This window comes from Hordeum vulgare, chromosome 6H (assembly GCF_904849725.1).
Source record: "Hordeum vulgare subsp. vulgare chromosome 6H, MorexV3_pseudomolecules_assembly, whole genome shotgun sequence".
Lineage (NCBI taxonomy): Eukaryota > Viridiplantae > Streptophyta > Magnoliopsida > Poales > Poaceae > Hordeum > Hordeum vulgare.
This window is the reverse complement of record NC_058523.1, coordinates 326,074,502-326,097,528: the sequence shown is the minus strand read 5'-3', so window position 1 is coordinate 326,097,528 and position 23,027 is coordinate 326,074,502. Positions and strand designations below refer to the sequence as shown.

The window sequence follows — 23,027 nt, the reverse complement described above, 5'->3', positions numbered from 1 at the left end:
ACGTTGGAGACATATCATCAACGAGGGTGGGAAGAAGGACAAGAACCAACACAGATGGGTTGACATGCGTTGGAAGACAAGACATGGACCTATTAAGATCTTGGGGCACGTTTGGTTGCCCGCATAAGATCCAACCAGGCCCGTGTGAGAGAAAACGAGCTAATTGGTTGCCATCATACACTATTGGGCCTGCATCGCATGAACTTTAAAGCAGCTATGGGTCTATCTCACGAGGAACGCTTGAATTGGCAGTTTCTCATGAGCCAGGCCCTCGCGAGGCACGTGGGAGGCAGGGGCTGCCCGCGAGGAGCCACCCTCGAGAAGCCACATTGCTTCCCGAATCGGTGGTAGTTATTACACTCATCTTCCCTCATTCCTCTCTCTCCCTCTCCACTCTCCCCTCTCTCCACTCACCTACAGCGGCGAGGGGATGCAGTAGATTGAAGAAGAACAAGTCGACCTCAGGCCACCTTCATCGGCATCCACGACGAAACACGTTGGCAATGGCGGTAAGCAATCCCCCTCTCCGCACCTACTACTTTGCATTCGATTCGAGTTTAGGTTTGATCCACGTTAGGGGAATGGGGAATCGGGGTATCATAACATCATCATGACTAGTGGTAGATAGGAGGTTCCTGATACAGATTGAGTACAATAGGGATGGGGATTAGGGTTCATCTTACACAATACACATAGATCTTAGCCTCGGGGACCCCAGAGGCGCTTGGAGAGGCGGGTGACCTTGGACTTTCTCTTGGTCTTCTCCTCGACCCGCACCATCGTCTCTTCTTCCTTGTCGGAGTCCATCTCGATGGGCATGCTTGGTGTCCTGGCTCTGGCGCCCTCACAATCATGGCCACCGCATTTTCTTCCACCTCCATAGCCACCAGTTCTTGATCCTTCTCGAGCGGCACCACCACAGTGTTTGTGGTGAAGTACACTACCGCACGATGGTCATGAGGACGTCGGTACTGTCCGTACTTGGCCCACTTTTCCCTCTATCCAGCAACGCCAGAGTCGGCCTAATTCATGGTCCAACGAAGTATGTCGAGTGACATAGTGCCCTTCGCTGGGTGAGGAATCAATGTCTTCAACTCCTTCGATGTGGCCTTCTTCACCACATCGTCTGATTCTTTGTGCAGCTTGTCCATGCTGTTGAAGTTTAAGCACACTGCCATGGTGTTCTCAAACTTGGTGCGGTCACCGAGCGAGCATCCTAGGAAGAATGCCCTTCATCCAATGCTCCAAGGGAAGGGGTTGGGAATGGGGTTGGGACTTGGGGTTGAGGTTGGGGTTCAACTTGTTGTCGGAGTTCATGGCGATGGGTTGAAGGAAGAGTGAGTGACACATAGGTGGAGTGGTGACCGTCAGGCTGGGTAAATAAAAGGGGTTCTGGGCGATAGGTTTTAATGACGATGTTGCAATGTTCATATTGCAGATCGTGACCGTTTGAACCTCTTCACAATGCAGATCGACACGTGGAGCAAGGGGAAGGAGGTGGTGCCACCAAAGGGGCAAGACAAGGGCAAGGACGTGGTGCCTTCCGCAAAGGTGACGCCCGTCCAGAGCCCTCGCACGGAAGATGATGAGCTGGAAGAGCCTCGAGCGGCAAGCGCCAAAACTACGACCACTACCATGAGGTGGGAGGGCCAACCAACTTTCGCAAGGTGACTATGCCCCCCAGCTGGAGGCCATACCTATGTCGTTGGACTTCACGAATCACTTCGAGTCAATGTCACATGAGTTCAAGCTAAAGACGAACATTGACTCCTCCTCGAGGGTGACCGTTCATGTGTTGAACGGAGGGTCACCCTCGATCAGGGTTGGGCCACCTTCGCCACCGTCCATCAAATCAAGATAGGCTTCATGATGACCTTCAAGCTACTCACTCCCGACATGCCGAAGGTCATCGATGTCATTGAAGTGGTGACCAGGTGCGGGAAACACAACGACACCTTCGCCGTGAACCCTTAGGACAACCCGACATGCCCCACCCTGCTTTTAGTTCCATCTCAAACTGGTTTGCGTGTAAACTGATGTGTGTGTTTTAATTGTGGCACAATATCTATATCTATTATGTTATGTTATGTGTGTTCTTCCTGAGGCCGTTGTATGCTCGTAACCTCACCACCGCGTTCAAAATGTTTCCACATAACAACCGGTGCATGCCACCAAACATTACGCTCTATGTTTGCGCTTACACAAATGGGTAACCAAACAATATGTCTAGAGTGATACCTCATGCAAGAGTATATGCATACAACCAAACTAAATGGAGATATTAGTTTTGTGTCTGTTTTACCTCAACCAGGCCTTGTTTATCTAGGCTTCACGGGCCAGTCCCAGCGCCTACCAAACACGTCCTCGATGACTTAGGATGAGGTATGGTATTTACACTGACCCCTCAATTGCCAAATCCCTGAGCCATGAGACAAGGTTTCTCAGCCGCGTGGGTAGGAAGAAATCGAGGGGGATTAAGGCCTTGTTTGGCAGGAAGGGGGTGGGGAGGATTGTGTAGGGAGGTTTCAGAGGATTGGGTGAATCCCTTACTTCCACCCAATCCTTTCAAATCCCCTCAATTGTTAAATCCGTGAGCCATGAGAAAAGATTTCTGAGCCGCGTGGGTAGGAAAAAATCGAGGGGGATTACAGAGGATTGAAGAGGTTTGCTCACCACAAACCCTGTCCATTAAATGAACATACGCGAAATCGCGTGGTTTTTGATCCCCTCGAAAATAATCCCCTACAAACCTTCTCAAACCCTGCGCACCAAACAAGGCCTGAATGACTTCTTTTTTGATAGGATCAATCGATTAGACAAAAAAAGAACACTCGATTGAATCCCGACCGACTAAGGTTATATTGCGGGCCCACTCGTCATCGACCCAGAGGATCGGGCCGGATCGAGGAGGCAAGAGGTTCTCTCGTATTGCGGAGAAAGAAGATCCGCAGAATTAAAATAACGTTAAAATTCGAAACCCTTATCCGTATCCTGCAGCTGACACATGGATCGCACGCGTGGAGCCCACGACGCGACACTGGACAGGCGTTAAATGCGTTTTCACCCTCTACTTCACAAGTCTGACAGGAAATCCACGCACACAAATCCAAAGGAAACCCCTAGGCAGTTTTACACTCAGCTCCCTCGTACCCGCGCAGGCAGGCGGTGCGAGGCCTCGCTCGCTGTACGCACAGAAATCCAAAGGAAACCCCTAGGCAGTTTTACACTCAGCTCCTCGTACCCGCGCAGGCAGGCGGTGCGAGGCCTCGCTCGCTGGCGCCTGGGCCCCACCCGGCACGACTTAATTGCCCCAACGGTGTCCATCCTTCGCACCGAAGGAAAAGGCGTGATAAAAGAGGACTCTAGCACCCGAGCCTTGGCCCGCACCCGCACATCGCCACTCTCCCCCACGCCACCACCACCGCCGCTGCGGCTTACGGCTACGCAGCTCTCGCGTCCCTCGACGCCGCCGCCGCTGTCCGAGGTTTCCGGCCGCTAACTTCGTCTCCTCTAGGATTGACCCGCTCCTCCACACGATCGCTGCGTCCTCCGCCTCTCCCACAGGGTTTCTCTGCCGCCATGTCCGGCCTGAGCGCGCCGCCGTTCGACGGCCTCGCGTCGGGGCCCGACCCCTGGGACGTCGTCGTCAAGGTGATCCTTCTCTTGGTCTTGAGCTGTGGTTTTGTTTCCCCAGTGATTAAGGGATACGTGCGAGAGAGGGGAACCGCTTTTTGAGGGGTTTGATTCGCGTCGTTCAAGGGGGCGGCTTCGTGATTGCTGGTTGATTGGGCGTGGCTTAGGTGTGAGGTTGGGGTTTGCTCACTTATCGGACGTATTTTACGTGTTTGGTTTTGTGGTTACTTTCTGCAGCTTTTTTCTAGGAGTAACCATAGTTTAGTCAAATATAATTGATCTCTTACAATCGAATAGGTGTAGAATAAGATTGATCACACAGGTTGTGCGCATGATGTGGCTGAGGCTCCTATATTTCTTGGTAGTACGAGGGAACGCGTGTATGCCGTTCTCTCCGGGATCTGTTTTCGAGTAAAAATGGGATATGCTCTTGGTGTGCCTCAGCAAGTGATATGTTGGATTAGTGATCGATGGACGTTGCGGGCACGGCCTTGCTCATGTTTGTTGCTAAAATATGCACCTGACCCTGTTTTACTCCAAAATATGTTTGACAGATCAACTTCATACTATTATTTGATCATGGATCGGTGCCTATTGTATATATGCGTAGCACAAAGTAACACTTCATATTTTAGACATCTAAGCTCAAATCTGAGCAATTAAATCCAGTTTATTGCTGGGTTAAAACTTGTAATTGCTATATCAGTACCGATATCAAATATTGTTTATTGAATCTTGATTATGGGGTTAATTGTATCATCGATGCATGTAATCACTAGTCAGCTGACCAGTCCTTTGTCCATCACATGTCATGGTAGTCTTGTCCTTCACTTTATGGCTCTTTGAATAAAGTTGTGTAGTTTGCTCTAGTAACTTTCCGATTGAGTATTCCCATGCATCGATCCTTCTGTATATTTTGTAACTTCATGACTTGATGAACAAGTTATATTTTTATGAGTTCAACATTGGTTGGTCATTGATGAGTCTAATTTTGTTTACATTTCATCTTACTTCTTAATGTGTAGTGAGAGATTAATAACATTGCATCCATTAAGAGACCAACCTTATCTATGGTAGTTTTCCGTCTCTTGTATAGGCTGCCATCAGCTCGTCACATAAGCTAAATTGATTCAATAGACTCTTTGATTAATTATGTTTTGACCCTCGCATAGGCTACTGTCATGTAAGTTAAATTGGTACATTTTCTCTCTGTACATTTGTGTAAACTATGCTTTCATTATGGCCCTTACCTAATTGATAGAAGAGAAGAAATTATGATCAGTCTTTGTACATCTATAATCTAGAACCATAAGACTTGCACTATCATTGAGTAGTTTATTCTCTTACCTAATTGGTAGAAGAGAAGAAATTATGATCAATGCAACCATTCAGTTTGATATCAGTACCTCTAGCTATAAGGAAAGTTATGCTCTGGACATCAAATTCCTCTAGCATAGCGTAGCTGCCAACATAACTGAAAGTAAATATGAGCTATCCTCTTATGTTGCTTACCAATTGGGCATGATGTCTGTACCATATATTACCATCACCATATGCTCTCTGAGTATTGCTCGTTTGACTGTCCTTCGACTTATGTAGTATAAGGACTAGTGAGTTCTTCGACCATTGTTTTGACCTGATCTCTTATAGTTTAGCTATGCATTGAGGTCGTGTAAAAATTGGTTGCGTTTTGGATCATTATGATGTCCTCATGGTTTGGGTGTCATATGATCTAATTGTGTTCTATCATAGGGTTCTCATTTCTCCCTTCTCCATATTCCAGGTCAAATATGGTGACACACTTAAGAGGTTCAATGGCTATGTCAACGGAACACACTTCACTTTGAATCTATCTGCTCTTCGTTCCAAAATTGCAAGTGCTTTTAAGTTTGGCCCTGATGCTGACTTCATTCTCACTTACACTGATGAGGATGGGGATGTTGTCATGCTGGACGATGACGAGGACTTGCATGATGCAGCTATCCATCAGAAACTGAACCCTCTCAGGATTAATGTTCAGGTAAAGAATAGCCATGCTGATGCATCTCACATTAACCGGCAGGATTCAAGACCTAAACCTGTTAGGGACACTACTCAGGATCCATTAGCTCAGATAAAATCAGTAATTGATGAAGCTTTGAAGCCCATATCAGAACCTTTGAGATCCACTGCAAGGGAAGATCCACTAGCTCATTTAAAATCAGCCCTTGATGAAGCTATGAAGTCTATCCATGAGCCAGTTCCTGAATCCCTTGCAAAACTTTCACGTGAAGTACTTGATGCAGCACCACCACAATTAACTGATCTGATAAAACCTTTTGTGAACTTGATCACATCAACCAACAGTAGCCAATCTGCTGGGCATGCTGAGAGTTCACCTGTCTCCAGTGGTGTGCAGCAAGCACAGGTTGATCTCAAAGCTAATGATCAGCCTAAAGTTGATTCAAGTTTGGGTTCATCTGAGACAAGAGGTCTTAAAAGTGTGTTAGCTGAAGTTCCTGCTGCAGTCATCACTGAAGCTTCTCAAGGCCAACAAGGATCATTATATCCTTCTGTTGAGGATTTGCTGTTCACCTCTAATTCAGGTGGTAACAGTTCTGGTTGCAAGGGTATGAGTAATGCTGAAAGTAAGGGGAAGTCTGTCATGCCCTCTGCTGAACCACTGTCTCGTTCCACTGTTCCCAATTTTCGTCCAAGTCATCCAAATGCATCTGGATATGAATGGTACCAGCCACGAAGATCGACGGATGGATGGTCCCAGCCGAAATCCATTTGGCAACCTGAAGCTAATGTCAAACCAGCAAGTGATCCTGGATGGCGTGTTCCAATGTATAAGGCGCCTCACCCATCCCCACCAGTCCCCCATGCACCCTTGGGCTATGGACATTCTCCACAATTTCCTTACCCTGGCCGTCTGCTATCTGCTGGGCGTCTGCATGGGAATCTTAGTAATAACAGTGAGAGGTCACCACGAATTTCACATAGGTGGATCCAGTGTGATGGTTGTGGAGTTCAACCAATTGTTGGGCCACGCTACAAGTCTAATGTGTAAGATCTTCTTAAATTGCAACTACTCTCAGAACTATAATTATTTGTCATAGCTATTTCTTGGTCTCCTTACTCTTGACATCTTCTGTTTCTGCCATCAGGAAAGAAGATTATGATCTGTGTGATACCTGCTTTCGTCGTATGGGAAGTGAGGTTGAGTACACCAGAATAGACAAGCCTATCCTGCCACACAAGTTATCTCGGGACCTTAATTTGGTGAGTTGCTTTAGTCAGTACAAATAAGTTGCTAGGTGTGAAGTAACGGAGGCGATTGGCCCCTTAAGTAGGAGTTGAATCAATCTTGAAAGCTTTTCAGAGACTAATTTTTGCAATTGGGCATTCGCTCCTAATTATATTTCAGCTCTCAGGGTTGAATAATATACACCGCCCTAGGATAATAATGATAGTACCCATACTATATACTTTCTTGGCTACTAGTAGATTAATATATTCTTGATTTCAGTGCCGGAAAATCCATTCACGTGTTTCGATGAAGTCAAAACGTGAGAAACTTGAAAGCCGCTTCATTTTGGATGTAACGGTGCTGGATGGCACACTTATGTCTCCTTCAAGCCCGTTCACTAAGATTTGGCGCATGCACAACAATGGGTCTATCATGTGGCCCCTGGGAACACAGCTAATTTGGGTCGGTGGAGATCAATTTGCACTGCAGACCTCTGTCCCACTAGAGGTATAGCTACCATGCATATTGTTTCAAGCTCTGCTACGAATTGCATGTTAAGCTGAATATCAGCTGCGATTAAAAAAATCTCCAGTTCTGAGTTGGTATGGTTGTGCAGATTCCATTGAATGGATTTCCGGTGGATCAAGAGATGGATGTTGCTGTTGATTTTGTGGCGCCTGCAAGGCCTGGGAGGTATATATCTTACTGGAGACTGGCATCGCCTTCTGGTCAAAAATTTGGTCAGCGAGTTTGGGTTCATATCCAGGTTGGGTATCCTACCATTTCTTTTTCTGTACGTGGATGTATGATCTAGATGCTTGCCTTTGTTATTATCACCTCAATCCTGAATGCATCTGCAGGTGGAAGATCCATCTTTTGTGAGTGACAACAAGACAGCTGCTGTGAACTTGAATCAGCCTCAGGAAAGCAACATCACAAACACAAGTAGTCTGCCTCAGGAAAGCGACATCACAAACGCAAGTAATTTGATTGATGTCAACGTTGAGCCTGCCAACCAAGTCCTAGATGAACATGTCAATGACACTAGAATTGAACTGCTGGAGCCTTTGATATACCGTGAAGCTGCTGAGCCCAAGAAATCTCCCTCAGCATCTGCAGCAGCTCCTCTATACCCCAAAGTTGATGTTCCGTCATCCAGTGAAAATGCAGCTGGTTTTGTGCCAAGTGTTAATGTACTTGCACCGGAAGTCATTCCGGAACCTTCTGCGACTACACCCGCTGAAGTGCCCACAAGTTTGCTTACTAGTATCCCTGTGGATCTGACCGTAGCTGCAACCGCACCTGTGGATGTGGCATCTGCGCTGCTTGACATCGACAGACTTACAGAAGAGAAACTGCTGCAGGAGCTGGAGGAAATGGGCTTTAAGCAGGTTGATCTGAACAAGGAGATACTGAGGCAGAATAAGTACAACCTGGAGCAGTCGGTGGATGATCTGTGTGGTGTCAATGAATGGGACCCTCTGCTGGCGGAACTGAGCGAAATGGTAAGATACATGCCCTAATCTGAATGTCGCTGATACTGATGATTGCTGTGGCAAGCTCTTGAGCCTAGTGTTGTTCCTCTTCCAGGGATTTGATGACAGGGAGACGAACAAGGAGCTGCTTGCCAAGAATGGAGGAAGCATCAAACGAGCTGTGATGGACCTCATCGCCAGGGAGAAGAAGGACAAGTGAAGATCGTGAGCTCTCGAACACCTATTTATCTATATCTATTTATATATGCCTAAATAACGAGACAGTGTGTCCCGTAGTTTGCCTATGAACTGCTGTGAAGACTTGTTGGTGTGACTTCTGTGTGCGGTGTGAACTTTATTATGTTGTGACCGTGGTGGGTCAGCTGCGTGTGGTTGCTGTAATCGGCTTAGTTGCTCTGTTCCTACTATTCAACTATTGTGAGTGGAAGACCTATGTGCTTTCACCTAGTTATATTATTATGTGATTCCGTGTCGACATTCCTGTGAGGCCCACTTCTATTTCGTGTTACGTAAACATAAACTAAAAACGAATGTTTGGAGTAGTTGAGAAGAACAAACATAATTGTGTTTATTTTTAAATTGATTACTGGCTAAACCTTCATAAAATGTATTCACAAAATATTTAGTGAAGTCTGGAAATATCATACTCTCTCCCTTCTTAAATACTCCATTATGAAATATACCTCTTTTAGAGGTTTCATTACAGACTATTCCCTCCATTCCTAAATATTAGTCTTTCATTAGGGGACTATAGTCCCTCCATTCCTAAATATTAGTCTTTCATTAGGGGACTACACCGATGCGTCCGTGTTTCGAACTGAACTGATGTCTCCAAACATTCGTGTCTCTTTAGACTATATAGAAGGCATCCTGTAATCATCGATAAGTTTTACTCAATCACTTTTGATTACGAACACGTTATCAACATTGCCTGCCAGATAGAGAAATAGCAATAGAGAAAGAGAGAAGGAAAAAAGCACTTGTCGTCGGTGAGATGTCGCCCCTCACCTTCTTTTTCCTTTGCCTCATCAACGAGGACAACCGGCGGAGTCGTTTCCTTGCCTGTTGTCGCCGGGCTGGTGCTGGACGTGGCTTGACCGTCGTTGGACACGGCCGAGGTGCCGTTGGTGGCTCCGCTTGGGGCGGTTTTCGCGCCCCTCGTCATGCCGTGGGTGGCCAGCGCGCCGTAGCGAACGCTGCCCAGGACACCCACGTTGGTCTTGGCGTCGCCGCACATGCCCCCATCAGTCTTGACCCATGGTTGTTCGCCGGCCTTGCCGTGCTGATGCTGCATGCGGACACCGTCGCGCCCACGAGTGGAGACTTGCCTCCGCCCCCTCCTTCATCGGTGCACTGGCTATCGTCGTAGTCGCCTCCACTCCCTCCTCCGGCGATGCATTGGCTGCCCCCCCCACACGCGACGCCTGCTGCAGAGGACGTTGGCCCGAGTCACCGCCCGCCTGACTACATACCCACGCTGATGCGCACCGAGGTGACCGCGGAGGAGGCGCTCCCCTTCGTCTCAGCGCTGACCAACGTCTCCGATGTCATCCGCTTTGGGGTCGGGGTTGAATCCACCAACGGACTTGCCTCGCCACAGATGGAGATGGCTGCGGGCTGTGGGCGCCGCGCTGAGCGAAGCTTCGGCCGCCTATTCGAACGGGCCGACGAGCCGCGGCCTTTGCCTTGGCGCCGCTTGCGAGGACCCGTCGTCATCACCTCTTCCTCTGACGAGGAAGGGCCCTCCGTGATGCGCCGGTAATCATCGGAGTAGTGAGGGTAGGCGGCGACCCTCACTCCAGCAGGTGGCGGCTGGGATCTTCTACGGCCTTCCCGGCGATGTGGAGAATGAGAGGCAATGTGGAGAACGAGAGGTGGAGGGGGAGAACGAGCGGTCGTGGTGCTGGTTCTGGTCTTTGGACCTTATCCATCACCGCTCGATCCCTTCGATCGCCTTTTATGTGGTGCGAGTGGGCATGGGCTGGCCAAAGGCTATGGAGGCCTAGGCCCAGGCGCCTGGTGTTGCCTCCGACCACCTCATGTGGATTTCCCCCCTATGCTTCTATTAGTCTAGTACTAATTATTGTATATTGCAGTTTTTAGACTATGTTTAGTATTGTTTAATACCTAGTTTTTAGACTATGTTTAGTATTGTTTAGTACCTAATTTGGCTGCTATTTGCATTTAGTCTAGTTTTAGATTTATTCTAGGTTAGGACTTGTGTAATTATTAGTGTGTTTATATTATGCAATGACTTGATAATATAAATAAAGTATCGGATTTCATTTGGGAAGTATGACATGTTTCATGTGTTTACCACATATTTCTTGAACATGTTTTTGCGATTGAGATCGGTTTCTCTCGCGTATCAAACTTGTAAATTTTTGAATATTTTCTCCCCTATTATATTTGGAATCATAAGGTAATGAGTTAGGATCTACTGCTCATTTGTAGATTATCCTCTCTTACTGTAATGTCTATGCTTTGTCAATCTTGACAAGCGTTTACCTTCAACGTGTATTCCTTATATCTAAATTGTAGCATACACAAGGTAATGGCCATGCAACCCATTACTATGAGATCTAAGTGATCTTCAATGTGTTATGTTCACACAATTGAGGTTGAGAATTTTTCAAGTTTTCACTTGACTATCAAATTTTTGCATTCTTATTACACAACCATGATGGTTTTTAATTTACCGCCAATAAATTAATTATCTATGGTTCCCCATTAGGCAAAGATGACCGCCAAAGAATTTTAGGAGCTTGCCCTCAATGGCTACAATTGCCTTACATGGGCTATGGACATCAAGATCAGTCTTGCGTCCCATGGGATAGCGCGTGCAATCCAGCCCTCGGAGGCTCCTCTCCTGGCTAGAGCCACGCCGCTGACAGAACAACAGAATTATGATAGGACTCATCTCCGCCTTCAGGATTTCAAGTCCATTGGTGAGTACAATCATGCTGTTCATAAGATATGTTCCAAACCGCGCTTTTGTGAGAAGGAACCTACTGAGGGGGAGAAGATAGAAATCTGTCTACCATGCTCCCTTCAGACAGGATCCTCCAACAACAATACCATGCTCGTAAATATACTGTCTATTCCGAGCTTATTCACATGTTACTTCAGGGTGAAACGCATGATGAGGGGCACAACCTTTACCTGAAGTTTATCTGAATGTCATGAATAGACAAAAGTTTAATGGTACCTTTCGGGGTAAACAGTCCAATTTCAAGCAAAAGAGAAAGCGCAATGGGAACAGAAAATTCAGAAACTCAGGTAAGGGAAAGGGCACTGCAAATCCCAAGTTCAATAAATCTAAGCTTTGCAACAAGTGTGGATGCTACACCCATTCGACTGAAAAGTGCTCAATGCTCAAGCATATGGTTATGCTGTACCATCAATCTCAAGGACGCAAAGCACCTCAAGGGAAAAGGTTTGAAGCCAACTTCAACCTTCATCCACATAGCACAAAATGGAGCTGGTGATTCGCACGACGTTCCTCCCGGACCGAGCAATGCCATGATTCCTTATCCTCTTGAGGACCCTGCTGAAACGGAGGCCATGTTGCTTGAGTACACCTCAAACAATATGTTTGGCGACTTTGCCTAGTCCCTCGATCTCCTTACTGATCTACTTAATTATGTCCATTTGTGATGATTGTAATAAGAACATAATTTGTTGTTGTCTTTGTATTATATTGTATTAGCACATTTGATATACTAAGATTGTATTCTATGTATTAACATAAGGTTTTCTTATTGAAAATTATTTTGTTTTATATAGTTTTCTACGGGAACAATCCGATGGAAGAGGAATTATACCTTGTAGACAGTGATACCACAAACTCCGTACCGAGGGAGATGAAATATTTCCAAACCGTGAAAAAGATGAATGGAGATATTCTAACTATCATTGGACGCGATACAATGATTGTTGGTATTGGACGTGCCATATTCACCCTCCCAAGTGGTAACAAGTGACGATTGAGGATGCTTTATTGTATCCCGACTCATCATGTACCCTGCTTAGTTATCGAGATATCCGTAAGAATGGTTTTAATATTGAAACCCATGAAGACAACAAAGAGGAGTATCTACTCTTTACTAAAGATCACGGATAAGGAAAAAAGGTGCATGAGAAAATTCCTTCTCTATTGTCTGGTTTGTACTATACGTATATCAAACCCGTGGAACATGTTGCATACAAAGTAAATTTTCAGAACGTTGACGCATTCGAAATCAGGCATGATCGCTTGGGCCATCCTGTAATCGAGATGATGAGAAAAATTACTAGCAATTCCATTGGTCACAATTTGCTTGAGTTAAAATTTCCTCAATCTTCTAATTTTGTGTGCACATCTTGTGCCACGGGAAAGCTAATTTTGAGGCCTTCACATTTCAAAATACAAGCTGAACCACTTTAGTTCCTTGAACGTATTCAAGGAGACATTTGTGGTCCCATTTAGCCATTATCTGGACCTTTTCCGTATTTCATGGTTCTAATTGACGCATCTACACGATGGTCACATGTGTGTCTCCTATCCACACAGAACCATGCATTTGCCAAGATAACGAGGCAATTCACTCAGTTACAAGCTCGTTATCCTGAAAGTCGAATTAAGTCAATTCCAATAGACAACGCTCCAAAATTCTCCTCACGTGCTTTCAATGATTACTGCATAGCTTTGGGGATTGGAGTTCCGCACTCTGTTCCATATGTCCGTACACAGAATGGTTTTGCTGAAGCATTGATTAAGAGGATTAAACTCATTGCAAGACCTTTGTTGATGAATTGCAACTTGCCAACATCTTGTTGGGGTCATGCTGTTTTACACGCTATTGACTTGATACAATTGAGCCCAACTGCATATCACAGTTCTTCCCCTTTGGAATTGGTATGTGGAAATCCTCCTAGCATTTCCCATCTACGTAAGTTCAGATGTGCTGCACACATCTCGGTCTCACCACCACAACGGATATCCATGGGCCCACACAGAAAGTTGGGGATCTATGTGGGGAACAAATCACCATCGATTATTAAGTACCTGGAACCCCTTACTCGGGATCTGTTCACAGCCTGTCACACTGATTGCATATTCAATGAGGAACATTTTCCGGCATTAGGGGGAGATTTCAAGTACCAGAAAGAATGCCCGGAAATTGATTGGAATGCCCATGCCATTTCATCCTCTGATCCACGTACCCACGAGACCGAACTTCAAGTTCGGAAGATCATTAATTTGCAACATCTTACAAATAATGTGCCAGATTCATTTACTGATGTGAACGGTGTTACAAAATCCTTAAATCCAACCAGAAACGCGCCAGAAAGAGTGGAGGTACCAATCAAAACCACTCCACTCCATGTTCCTAAAAAGAGAGGGAGTAGTACGACCTCTGACCTGGAGCAAGCTTCTAGCAAGCAACAAAGGAAATCGAGGAGAAAAACCTCGGAATCAGTAAACGCAGATCAACTCAACATTAACAAACACCTGATGGGTAGTATACACCCAGTGAAAGGGAAACCTCCACAACCCAGCTCCAGTGTGCACAAACTGGCTGGAACATCGGATCACCCAGACCCCATTGTATTGGGAAATCACGAAGAGTCTCTAGGGGTGCAGGAAATTTCTATCAACTATGTTGATTCTGGATAATCATTTGACCGTAATACTAGGACTGTCGACATATATTTTGCTGAAAAGGTTGCATACACCCTTCTAACTGATCATGATCCAAGATCTATTGTTGAGTGTCAAAGGTGCCCCGACTGGCCTAATTAGAAGGATGCAATCCAAGCAGAAATTGCCTTGCTTAACAAAAGAAAGGTATTCACTAAAGCAATACCTACACCTCCCAATGTTTTCCTTGTGGGATTCAAATGGGGTTTTCTCCGGAAGCGGACTAAGAACAATAAGGTGGTGAGATATAACGCAAGGCTCGTAGCACAAGGTTTTACACAGAAAGCCGTCATTGATTTCAATGAATCATACTCTCTAGTAATGAGTGGAACCACTTCCCGATATCTTATACCATTGGCAATGCAAAATCATCTATCCATGCAGTTGATGGACGTTGTGATCGCATATCTTTACGGGTCACTAGATTCGGACATATATATGAAGGTTCCTGACGGAATCTCTGTCCCGAATAACAGTACAAAACGCAACATGTATTGTGTAAAGCTGAATAAGTCATTATATGGCTTAAGACAGTTGGGACGGATGTGGTACAACTGACGAAGTGAGTTCCTTCTTCGTAAAGGTTACTCCAATAGTGCTGATTGCCCATGTGTTTTCATCAAGAAGTCCTCTATAGGATTTTGCATCATTTCTGTGTATGTTGATGATCTCAATAACATTGGCAACACAACAGACATTGATGAAGCACCCAATCACCTAAAGATGGAATTTGAGATGAAGGATTTGGGTAAAACCAAATTTTGCTTAGGGATCCAACTTGAGCACATTCCTTCAGGAATCATGGCACTCCAAGCTGCCTATATCCAGAAAACATAGGAGAAATTCAATATGGACAAATCCTATCCATCTAAAACTCTAATGGTGGTTCGATCTCTAGACGAAGAGAAAGATTCGTTCAGGCCAAGGGATGATGGAGAAGAGGTGTTGGGACCTGAAATTCCATACCTCAGTGCCGTTGGAGCGCTTTTGTATCTTGCAAATTGCACAAGACTTGATATTGCATTTGCAATGAATCTACTTGCTAGACACAACGCAACTCCCACCAAACGTCATTGGTATCGAATGAAGAACATCTTTCGATATCTCCAAGGCACAAAGGATCTTGGCCTATTTTTTCAGTTCCACATGCTGGCTATTTGTGTGATCCCCATAATGCTAGATCATAGACCGACTTTGTGTTCCTACATGGTGGTACTGCTATATCACGAAAGTCTTCAAAATGGACTCTAGTGGAAACATCTACAAATCATTTTGAAATAATTTCATTATTTGAAGCATCATGTAATTGTGTATGGCTTCGGAGAATGATAAACCACATACAAAAATCATGTGGAATTGGTTCGATAGGATCACCCACCATTATCTATGAGGATAATGCAGCCTGTGTTGCACATATGCAAGCATGAGACATCAAGAGCAATATCACTAAGCATATTTCTTCTAAGTGGGTTTTCCCCATAATCTTTGGAAAAGCGGGGAAATAAGCATCTTGCAAGTCAAATCATGCGACAACCTTGCTAGTTTATTTACTAAGTCTCTGCCAAACTCAACATTTTAGAAATATGTTCATGGAATTGGTAAGCGATGACTTAGGGACTTGCAGACGTTAGGGGGAGTCTCTTCTGGAGATATCCTTGTTTATGACATCACATTATGCTATCTCTTTGTGCGTTTATATTTCAGGTTCTCGTCAAGTTTTCACGAAGAACTTTTGGAGAAGAACTCTTTTGAGATGATAGTGCTACCCCGACAATTGTGAGATGATTCTACATGGTCAATGTGACATCCTCAGCTTTTGCTACAGTAATGTATGCAATTAAGCTACAGTGATCCCACACTAATGATGCCACGTCACCGTGATTTCTATCGTTGATCTCGTGGTAGTCGAAATTGAGTCAAATTCAAAATTAAAAAAATAAGTCAAACAAGAAAAGTTTTCGAATGTTAAAATAAAAATGTCGGATGAGTTACAAATATTCCTTAATAATTTATAGAATTGAAACGGGCATTTTAAAAAAAATTTAGAACCCTTATATAATTAAAAACATAAACTATAAAAAAATAACTAAGGGAAAAAAGGAAAAAAAACAGAAAAAACCCCAAAAGCCCCCGGCCCAACTAGGCCAAATGGCCGAGCCGGCCAAATCCCCTCACAGCCCACCAACCCACCTGGGGGTATAAGACCCCCAGGAAACCCCAGCAGCGCCAGCCCCTCGCCCCCATTTCCCCACATGCTGCTGCCACGGTCCTCCTGGCCCCTCGTTAGACCCCCACGTCTCAGCGCTCGAGCGCCAGCCACCCGAAACCCCCTGGCGCTCTCTCGTCAGCTCGCCCCGTACCCCACCGCCTCTCCTCCCGATCCCATCGGCCCATCGCTCCAAGACTTCCCTCTCCCAAGCGCACATTCACCGCGCCAGAGCCCCCCCTGCGCCATCACCTCGCACCGGCCCTCCTCTCCCCTCGCCACCCCACGCCCTCGCGCCCCCATCGCCGGCCGGCCCGAGCCCCACCACCGGTCGCCTTCGCCGGCCACCGGCGGCCAGCTCACCGTTGCCCGGGACTCCGCCGACGTCTTCATCCCGGGATCGGCCCCTCGTCGCTCCTCCTTCGGTCACCCCCACCCCGTTGCCCCGGCGCCCCCGCACCCGACCCTCCCACCGAAGCTCCTCCGCCTACCTCGCCGAAACCGCACTGTCCTCCTCTTCGCTGGCCTCCTCACCTCGTCCCCAACGGCTCCATCGAGCCACGCCGACCCGCCCCCCTACAACGTGGGTGAGAACGCCCCCTCTCCCTCTCCTTCACCCCCGGTTCCGTTTCGGTGTTCATCGCCTCGTCCCGGCGCCGTTGATCTCCTGTAAGAGGAGGAGGTGGAGGTTGCCTCCTGTCTCTGTGTTGAGAGAGATGACAGTGAGTTGAACAAAGAGATGACACAGAGATAGAAAAGAGATGTTAAAAAAAAGAGAAAATAAAAGGATATATGTATATGTGTATGTATGCAAATATATGTATGGACATATGTTTGTATGAAATATGTGTGTATCTATATGGAATATGTGTATATGTGGTATGTATGAAATTACTGGTAAGGATGTGTGTGCGTGTAGCGTATGAGTGGGCTCGCTGTCCCAATGACAGTAGGGCCCCACCACTCTCACCAAATGACAGGTGGGGTCCCTCCTAAAAACATAAAAATAAAAATAATATATTTAATAAATATTTTAATTAATTAAATAGATAAATTAGTAATCTGTTAATATAGATAAATTATTATCCTATTAGAATATGACACGTGGGTCCCCCACTAAATTAATCTCATTAATTAATAATTAACCCTAATTAAAAATTATGTCTATGACACATGGGACCCACTGGTCAGTTTGACCAGTCAACTGCTGATGTCAGCATGACATCATGGTGATGTCATAATAGCATTAATAATTAATTAAACCTGTTTTAATTCCTAAATATTCATAAAACTTTAAAAATTAATATAAAATAAAGCGTAGCTCACATGAAAATATTTTCAACATGAAAGTTGATTAGTAGAACGAGGCGAACCCGGATACTCGGTCCATTCGCCTGTCATGTGTCCCTAGCATAGCAAACATGGAACTTTTCCATCGTTTTTCATCTGACCGGTAGTAGCCAGAGACCCGGAAAATATCGTCAGATATTCTCCCGACCCGTCTATGACGGATGTTACTGCGTTAGCTCATGCCTAGCCTGCATATTGCCATGTCATGCTTAGTGTTGCACCTGTTGCTGTTATTTATTTTTTCTCCCCCCTTTCTTACCGTAGACCCCAAGACTGACGCTGCTGCCGAGTACATCTACCCTCCCGACGACCAGCCCTTTGCCGCAGAGCAACAAGGCAAGCAAACCCCCTTGATCATTCCTATATCGCCCATTTCTTTCTTCCTCCTGCTTGCATTAGAATTTTGCTACTGTTGTAGTTAGCTCCTATATTTGATTCATAGCCTATTATTTTGATGAACTGCTAATTTCATTGCCGCACTTTAAACTGTTTAGTATAGGTGGAGGAGTCATCCCCTCTGACCCCTTAGTCCAGTAGCCCCGCCTAATTGTTGAGTCTCGATCCCTGATCGACGAGCCAGATCTGACACATCACTTACACCCCCCTTAGTTGTGCGGCGCTACAGAGCTACTATCGGGTACCGAGGGTGACACCTCGCGAAGTACTCAGGTTGATACCTCTGTAGTGTAGCTAGTCGGTCATGGTTATCGAGGGTGATTCCTCCTTCACCACTCCCGACGATGTCTTTGTCATGCAACCCCTCAAGTGTGGGATCCTTGAGGGTGATTCCTCTAAGTCCACCTTGACGGTTACATCGTTTGGGATCCAACGAGGGTGATGCCTCGGATCCCCCTGATGTTACAACCACACAGTTACTTGACCTTGTTACTGGGATCTTTGAAGAATAGATGTTAGGCGGGTGGATTTCCGCGTGGATGTGTCTATGACTTAATTAAAATGATAATAGATTTGGGTATTTGATCTGGATTGGTCGGAAGGCCTAATTACGCACTAACCGTCTGCGTGGGAAGAATGATGGGTACTCGACGTCGCGGTATCTGCCGAAGCTCTTCAGACGTCAGCAATGGAGCGGTGCGCGCCCGAGTGGTCCCGAGATGCATCGCGCTTGTGATTAAGGGGTGCTAGGACTGACATCGGCCAACCTTGCATCATGCAGGAGCGTAGAGGGCAAGTGGGCCCACGACCCCTTTGTGCTTAGGAGTTAGACCGGCGGGCTGGTCTCTCTGTTGAGCTTAGATGGGGCTGCAACGTGTCGATATTCCGAGGCCGGGCATGACCCAGAAAAGTGTGTCCGACCAGAGTGTTATCGAGCGTGACGAGGAATATGCTGTGCACCCCTGCAGGGAAGAACTTATCTATTCGAATAGCCGTGTCCACGGTTACAGGACGACTTGGAGTTGTGCCCTGATCTTATACAACTACAATGGTTACTTAACTGTATTAGTTGCCCCGGGATTGCTTCCTCGCAGGGAGTCGAGGGAGGATCTCTGGGCGTGACCTCATTTTAATATTGCTGCAACAATATGACTATTAATTGTGTTACCCTGCTCTACTCTCGTCTATTGCTGCAAGACCCCCTGAAGATGCTAGTCTTTGATAGGACTAGGCCTTCCCTCTCATTCTCACATTGCTGCAGTCAGTCCACATATAACCAATCCCTTATTTGATGCTGATGCATACTTAACATAGTTCTGATATAAGTCTTGCGAGTACTTTGGATGAGTATTCACCGTTGCTTTGCTCCCCCTTTGTCCCCTTGATCCATTGCTGCGACCGGATGTTGGAGCCGAGGAGATGGAGTATCCCGCCGACGATGACTGCTACCCCGACGGTGCCTACTACTACGTGGAGGCCGCTGAAGATCAGGAGTAGTTAGGAGGTTCCCAGGTAGGAGGCCTCTCCTCATTCGATCGTTGTATCTTTTATGCTAGCCTTCTCTAAGGCACCCCATGTTTAATGTCTGTACTCAGATATTTGTTGCTTCCGCTGACTCGTGTGTTTATCGAGCTTCTGTTTTCTAGTCCTCGAGGCCCCTAGCTTGTAATATGAAGCTTGTTTTGTTTTATTTGTGTCTAGAGTTGTGTTGTGATATCTTCCAGTGAGTCCTTGAGTTTGATCGTATGCATTTGCGTGTATGATTAGCGTACGATTAAATCGAGGGTGTCACAGTCACGCATAGATTAGGGGGAGTGTTAAGATCAATTACAAATGTAATTAGGGAAATCTCATGTTGCCCAACCACCGCGCGGTTCCCTCCCGATGGACGCGTCCGCGTCTGGAACCGATGCCTCCAAACTGTCGTGTCTCTCCAGACCATATAAAAGGCATCTTGCAATCATCGACAAGTTTTACTCAATCACTTTTGATTACGAAGTGAAAAAACTATCATATTCTGTCCCTTCATAAATACTCCATTACGAAATATACCTCCTTTTAGAGGTTACATTACGAACTACTCCCTCCGTTCCTAAATATAAGTCTTTCACTAGGAGACTACATGCAGATCAACATGGATGAATCTATATTCTAAAATATGTCTATATACATTTGTATATGGTCTTTTAATAAAACCTCTTAAAAGACTTATATTTAGGAACGAGGGAGTATATTCCACTACAGACTGTATATGATGTATATATAAACATAATATAGAGTGTAGGTTCATTATTTTTTCTCCGTATGTAGTCTTAAGGGATCTAGAGCCTTTTTAGAGATTTCATTATAGACTATACTGATGTATATAAACGTAATTTAGAGTGTAGATTTACTCATTTTTTCATATGTAGTTTCTAGTGCAATCTCAATAACTTATACTCCCTCCATCCGAAATTACTTGTCGCACGAATTTATAAAAATGGATGTATTTAGAACTAAAATACATCTAGATACATCCATTCCCGTGACAAGTATTTTCGGACGGAGAGAGCATTTAGAAACGGAGGGAGTAGATTATCTCTTATTACTATTTTCAGCAATTAACGATGGCTAAAATTAAACTAGAAATGTCAATACATAAGACATCTCGTACAATGAATTGAAATGGGTACTCTCTCACGCAAAAGATAAATAAACCTTAGTCTTGTTGAACACTCAGTAGCTATATCGGATGTAATATTTTATATTTCAACTATGGACCCCGACAATACTGAAAAAGGGTTTTGCCCCGCTTTATATATAAAGCAAACCACCGGTCCAAGAGTACAAGCATAACACCAAATCTAGACACACACACACCCAAGGTAGCACGACGACAAGTACGGGGGTTCTGCTGAGGGCACAACTCAAGAAGCAATAAAAAACAAAATAAGGTCGAGGAACTACAATAGAAGCAACTAATCTGGCTCTGGAGGTGGCGGTGGGGGGGGGGGGGGCGCCAAGCGGAAGGCCATCGTCCGAAGATCTGCGATGATGGAGTTGATGGCGTCTTGACCTGGAGGCGGCTAAGCGACCGCCAAAGCAGTATATAACCAGACATTTTGAACACCGTGTGAGTCGCATGTGTGAGAGGAACTCGTTGAACTACAAGCTTATTTTGGACCATCCATAACGTCCAAGCGAGGACCACAATGGCCAGCCAACGAATGTGACGTCCCGAAAGGGGGAAAGCCTGGATCTCGACGTAAAGATCGGGTAGGTTGGTGTTACACCAATGCCCCCAATGGTCTCGCGGAGTCAAGTCCAAAGGAACTAGGCGAACACGCACGAGAAGAAGATGTGATTTGAGTCTTCCGCCGTTCCACATAGGGGGCACAACCCGTCCCCCGTGCCATTACGCTTAAGCACCTCCATGCTAGATAGGACCCAGTTACGGATCCACTGCCACATGAAGATCCTAATCTTCAGGGGTAGCCTGATCTTCCAGATCAGCTAAAGGGCTCCGGGGCGGGAGTGGCAGCGATGGCCTGGTAAAGAGACTTCGTGGAGAACATGCCCGAAGACTCTAGGTGCCACGAGGTGCTATCGACGCTCTGGTGAACGTCCGGTTCGTTGAGGGCAACAGTCGCCATGATCTCGAGCCAAGCGAGAGTTTCCGGGAGCCCAAATGACCGCAGGAAAGCCAAGCGCCCAAAGTCAATAAGAGTCGCCTCGACGGAGATCCTCGAATCCACTGCGATGGCAAAATGGTCTGGGAAGCGAGCAGCTAGCGGGGACGCTCCCGCCCATCGGTCGAACCAGAACAGGGTGGAGGTCCCTGAGCCCACCTAGATGGAGGTCCCAATATGCAGTACCGGGAGCAGCTGAATGACCGACTGCCAAAACTGCGAGCCACTGGATCTCTGACAGAAGGCCAACAGCTAGCAGTGCAGGTATTTGCTTCAGATGATACGGTGCCAGAGGCCTCCTTCCCATTAGCTATTAACCATAGCCAACGGGTCAAGAGGGCAATGTTCATGCGCCTGGAGGACATGATCCAAGGCCACCCTGGTCGCGTGGTAAGCATATATCAGGCCAGCGCACCATATGGTATTTCTGCTTACCACCATCGCTGGTCCAAAAGAACCTTGCGTCTTCAACGTTTGGAATTTGGCGATGGGAATTTTAGTTAATGCGAGGATGATAAGTTTAATTGGCGATCATGATAATTTCACCTGTATTTTGTCTTTGCTAGAAAATTGACGTACATGCCAACTAAATTTCCAATCCTCGCTCAATTGAAGTTGTCCAAAAATCATTTGATTTGCCACTGACAAAATCTGAATGTTTGGGATTTATCTTTTCGGTCAACTATTGTTATATTAGGGATATTTGCATGTTATTCGGACTTAAGAAAAATAAACAGGGCCAAGGGTGTATAACCGTCCGTGGAGAATTTGGGGCGAGTCCATTGACAAATAATGCGTCTTTTTTAGGGATCGGTGTTGGAGATGCCTAAGAGTATCTCTAGCAGACCTCGTAAAAGAGCGACCTGCAAAATGCGTTTATAGGTTGTCGTAGAGCAATTTTGTGGGGCCATTTCGTGCGTCGAAGATCAAACACCGTATATGAAACTGTAAAATAAAAAAAGTTCGGGGGTGAAACTACATCATGATTCTTCATCAAACCACATCATTCTTTATCAGCAACCTACATCAGTTCTTCATACTACTAGGTAAGGGGGGACTGCGGGCCGTGCAGTGCACCCGAGCCTAGGCTACCAAAAATGAAGGGTGCGGCGGCAACGACGCGACGGAGCATCCAAGTCCTCGTCGGAGTCGAGGTCGATCCGTATCTTGTCCTACTCGGCCTTCATGATGCGCAGGTACGCCACCTCGGACGTGCTCGCCTGTGATGCTGTGACCCCTTGCTCGAGGAAGATCTGCTCGATGTCGAGATGGTGGTGGTTGCCTGCGGCATCCTCCTTCGCCCCCCTCACTGAGCACTCCATGATGGCGCGCATGAAGTGATCCTCCTGCCCCCCCCCCCCCC

General features: G+C 46.0%; 1 protein-coding gene, 1 long non-coding RNA gene and 1 pseudogene across 4 annotated transcripts; 2 read left to right on the top strand and 1 right to left on the bottom strand.

Annotated features, from left to right (window-relative positions):
• The first annotated feature begins 3,331 nt into the window (after positions 1-3,331).
• On the top strand, positions 3,332-8,836 carry LOC123403910 (protein NBR1 homolog). Of its 2 annotated transcripts, XM_045097821.1 has the most exons (8): positions 3,352-3,651; positions 5,417-5,653; positions 5,732-6,681; positions 6,783-6,897; positions 7,145-7,372; positions 7,482-7,631; positions 7,726-8,370; positions 8,456-8,836. In XM_045097821.1, the coding sequence occupies exons 1-8, from the start codon at positions 3,580-3,582 to the stop codon at positions 8,558-8,560; spliced, it is 2,502 nt and encodes an 833-aa protein (XP_044953756.1). In that variant the 5' UTR covers positions 3,352-3,579; the 3' UTR covers positions 8,561-8,836. The 2 variants fall into 2 exon arrangements, with proteins under 2 accessions (XP_044953755.1, XP_044953756.1); XM_045097820.1 differs by having other exon boundaries at positions 3,332-3,651; positions 5,417-6,681.
• Positions 8,599-10,077, bottom strand: LOC123405450 (annotated as a pseudogene). The gene is made up of 2 exons (XR_006611968.1): positions 9,830-10,077; positions 8,599-9,701 (listed from the first exon to the last, which is right to left on the bottom strand). The product of XR_006611968.1 is annotated as an uncharacterized LOC123405450 (transcript).
• A 650-nt stretch (positions 10,078-10,727) lies between these two features.
• LOC123403909 lies at positions 10,728-12,602 on the top strand. The gene is made up of 2 exons (XR_006611589.1): positions 10,728-11,309; positions 11,491-12,602. It is a non-coding gene; the product is annotated as an uncharacterized LOC123403909 (long non-coding RNA).
• The last annotated feature ends 10,425 nt before the right edge of the window (positions 12,603-23,027 follow it).

Excerpts from the sequence above, each read along its gene's own strand:
- LOC123403910 (XM_045097820.1), top strand. The coding sequence starts at position 3,580 with ATGTCCGGCCTGAGCGCGCCGCCGTTCGACGGCCTCGCGTCGGGGCCC. Across the intron at positions 6,898-7,144 it reads TATCTCGGGACCTTAATTTG|TGCCGGAAAATCCATTCACG; the intron begins GTGAGTTGCTTT and ends TCTTGATTTCAG. Across the intron at positions 7,632-7,725 it reads GAGTTTGGGTTCATATCCAG|GTGGAAGATCCATCTTTTGT; the intron begins GTTGGGTATCCT and ends ATGCATCTGCAG.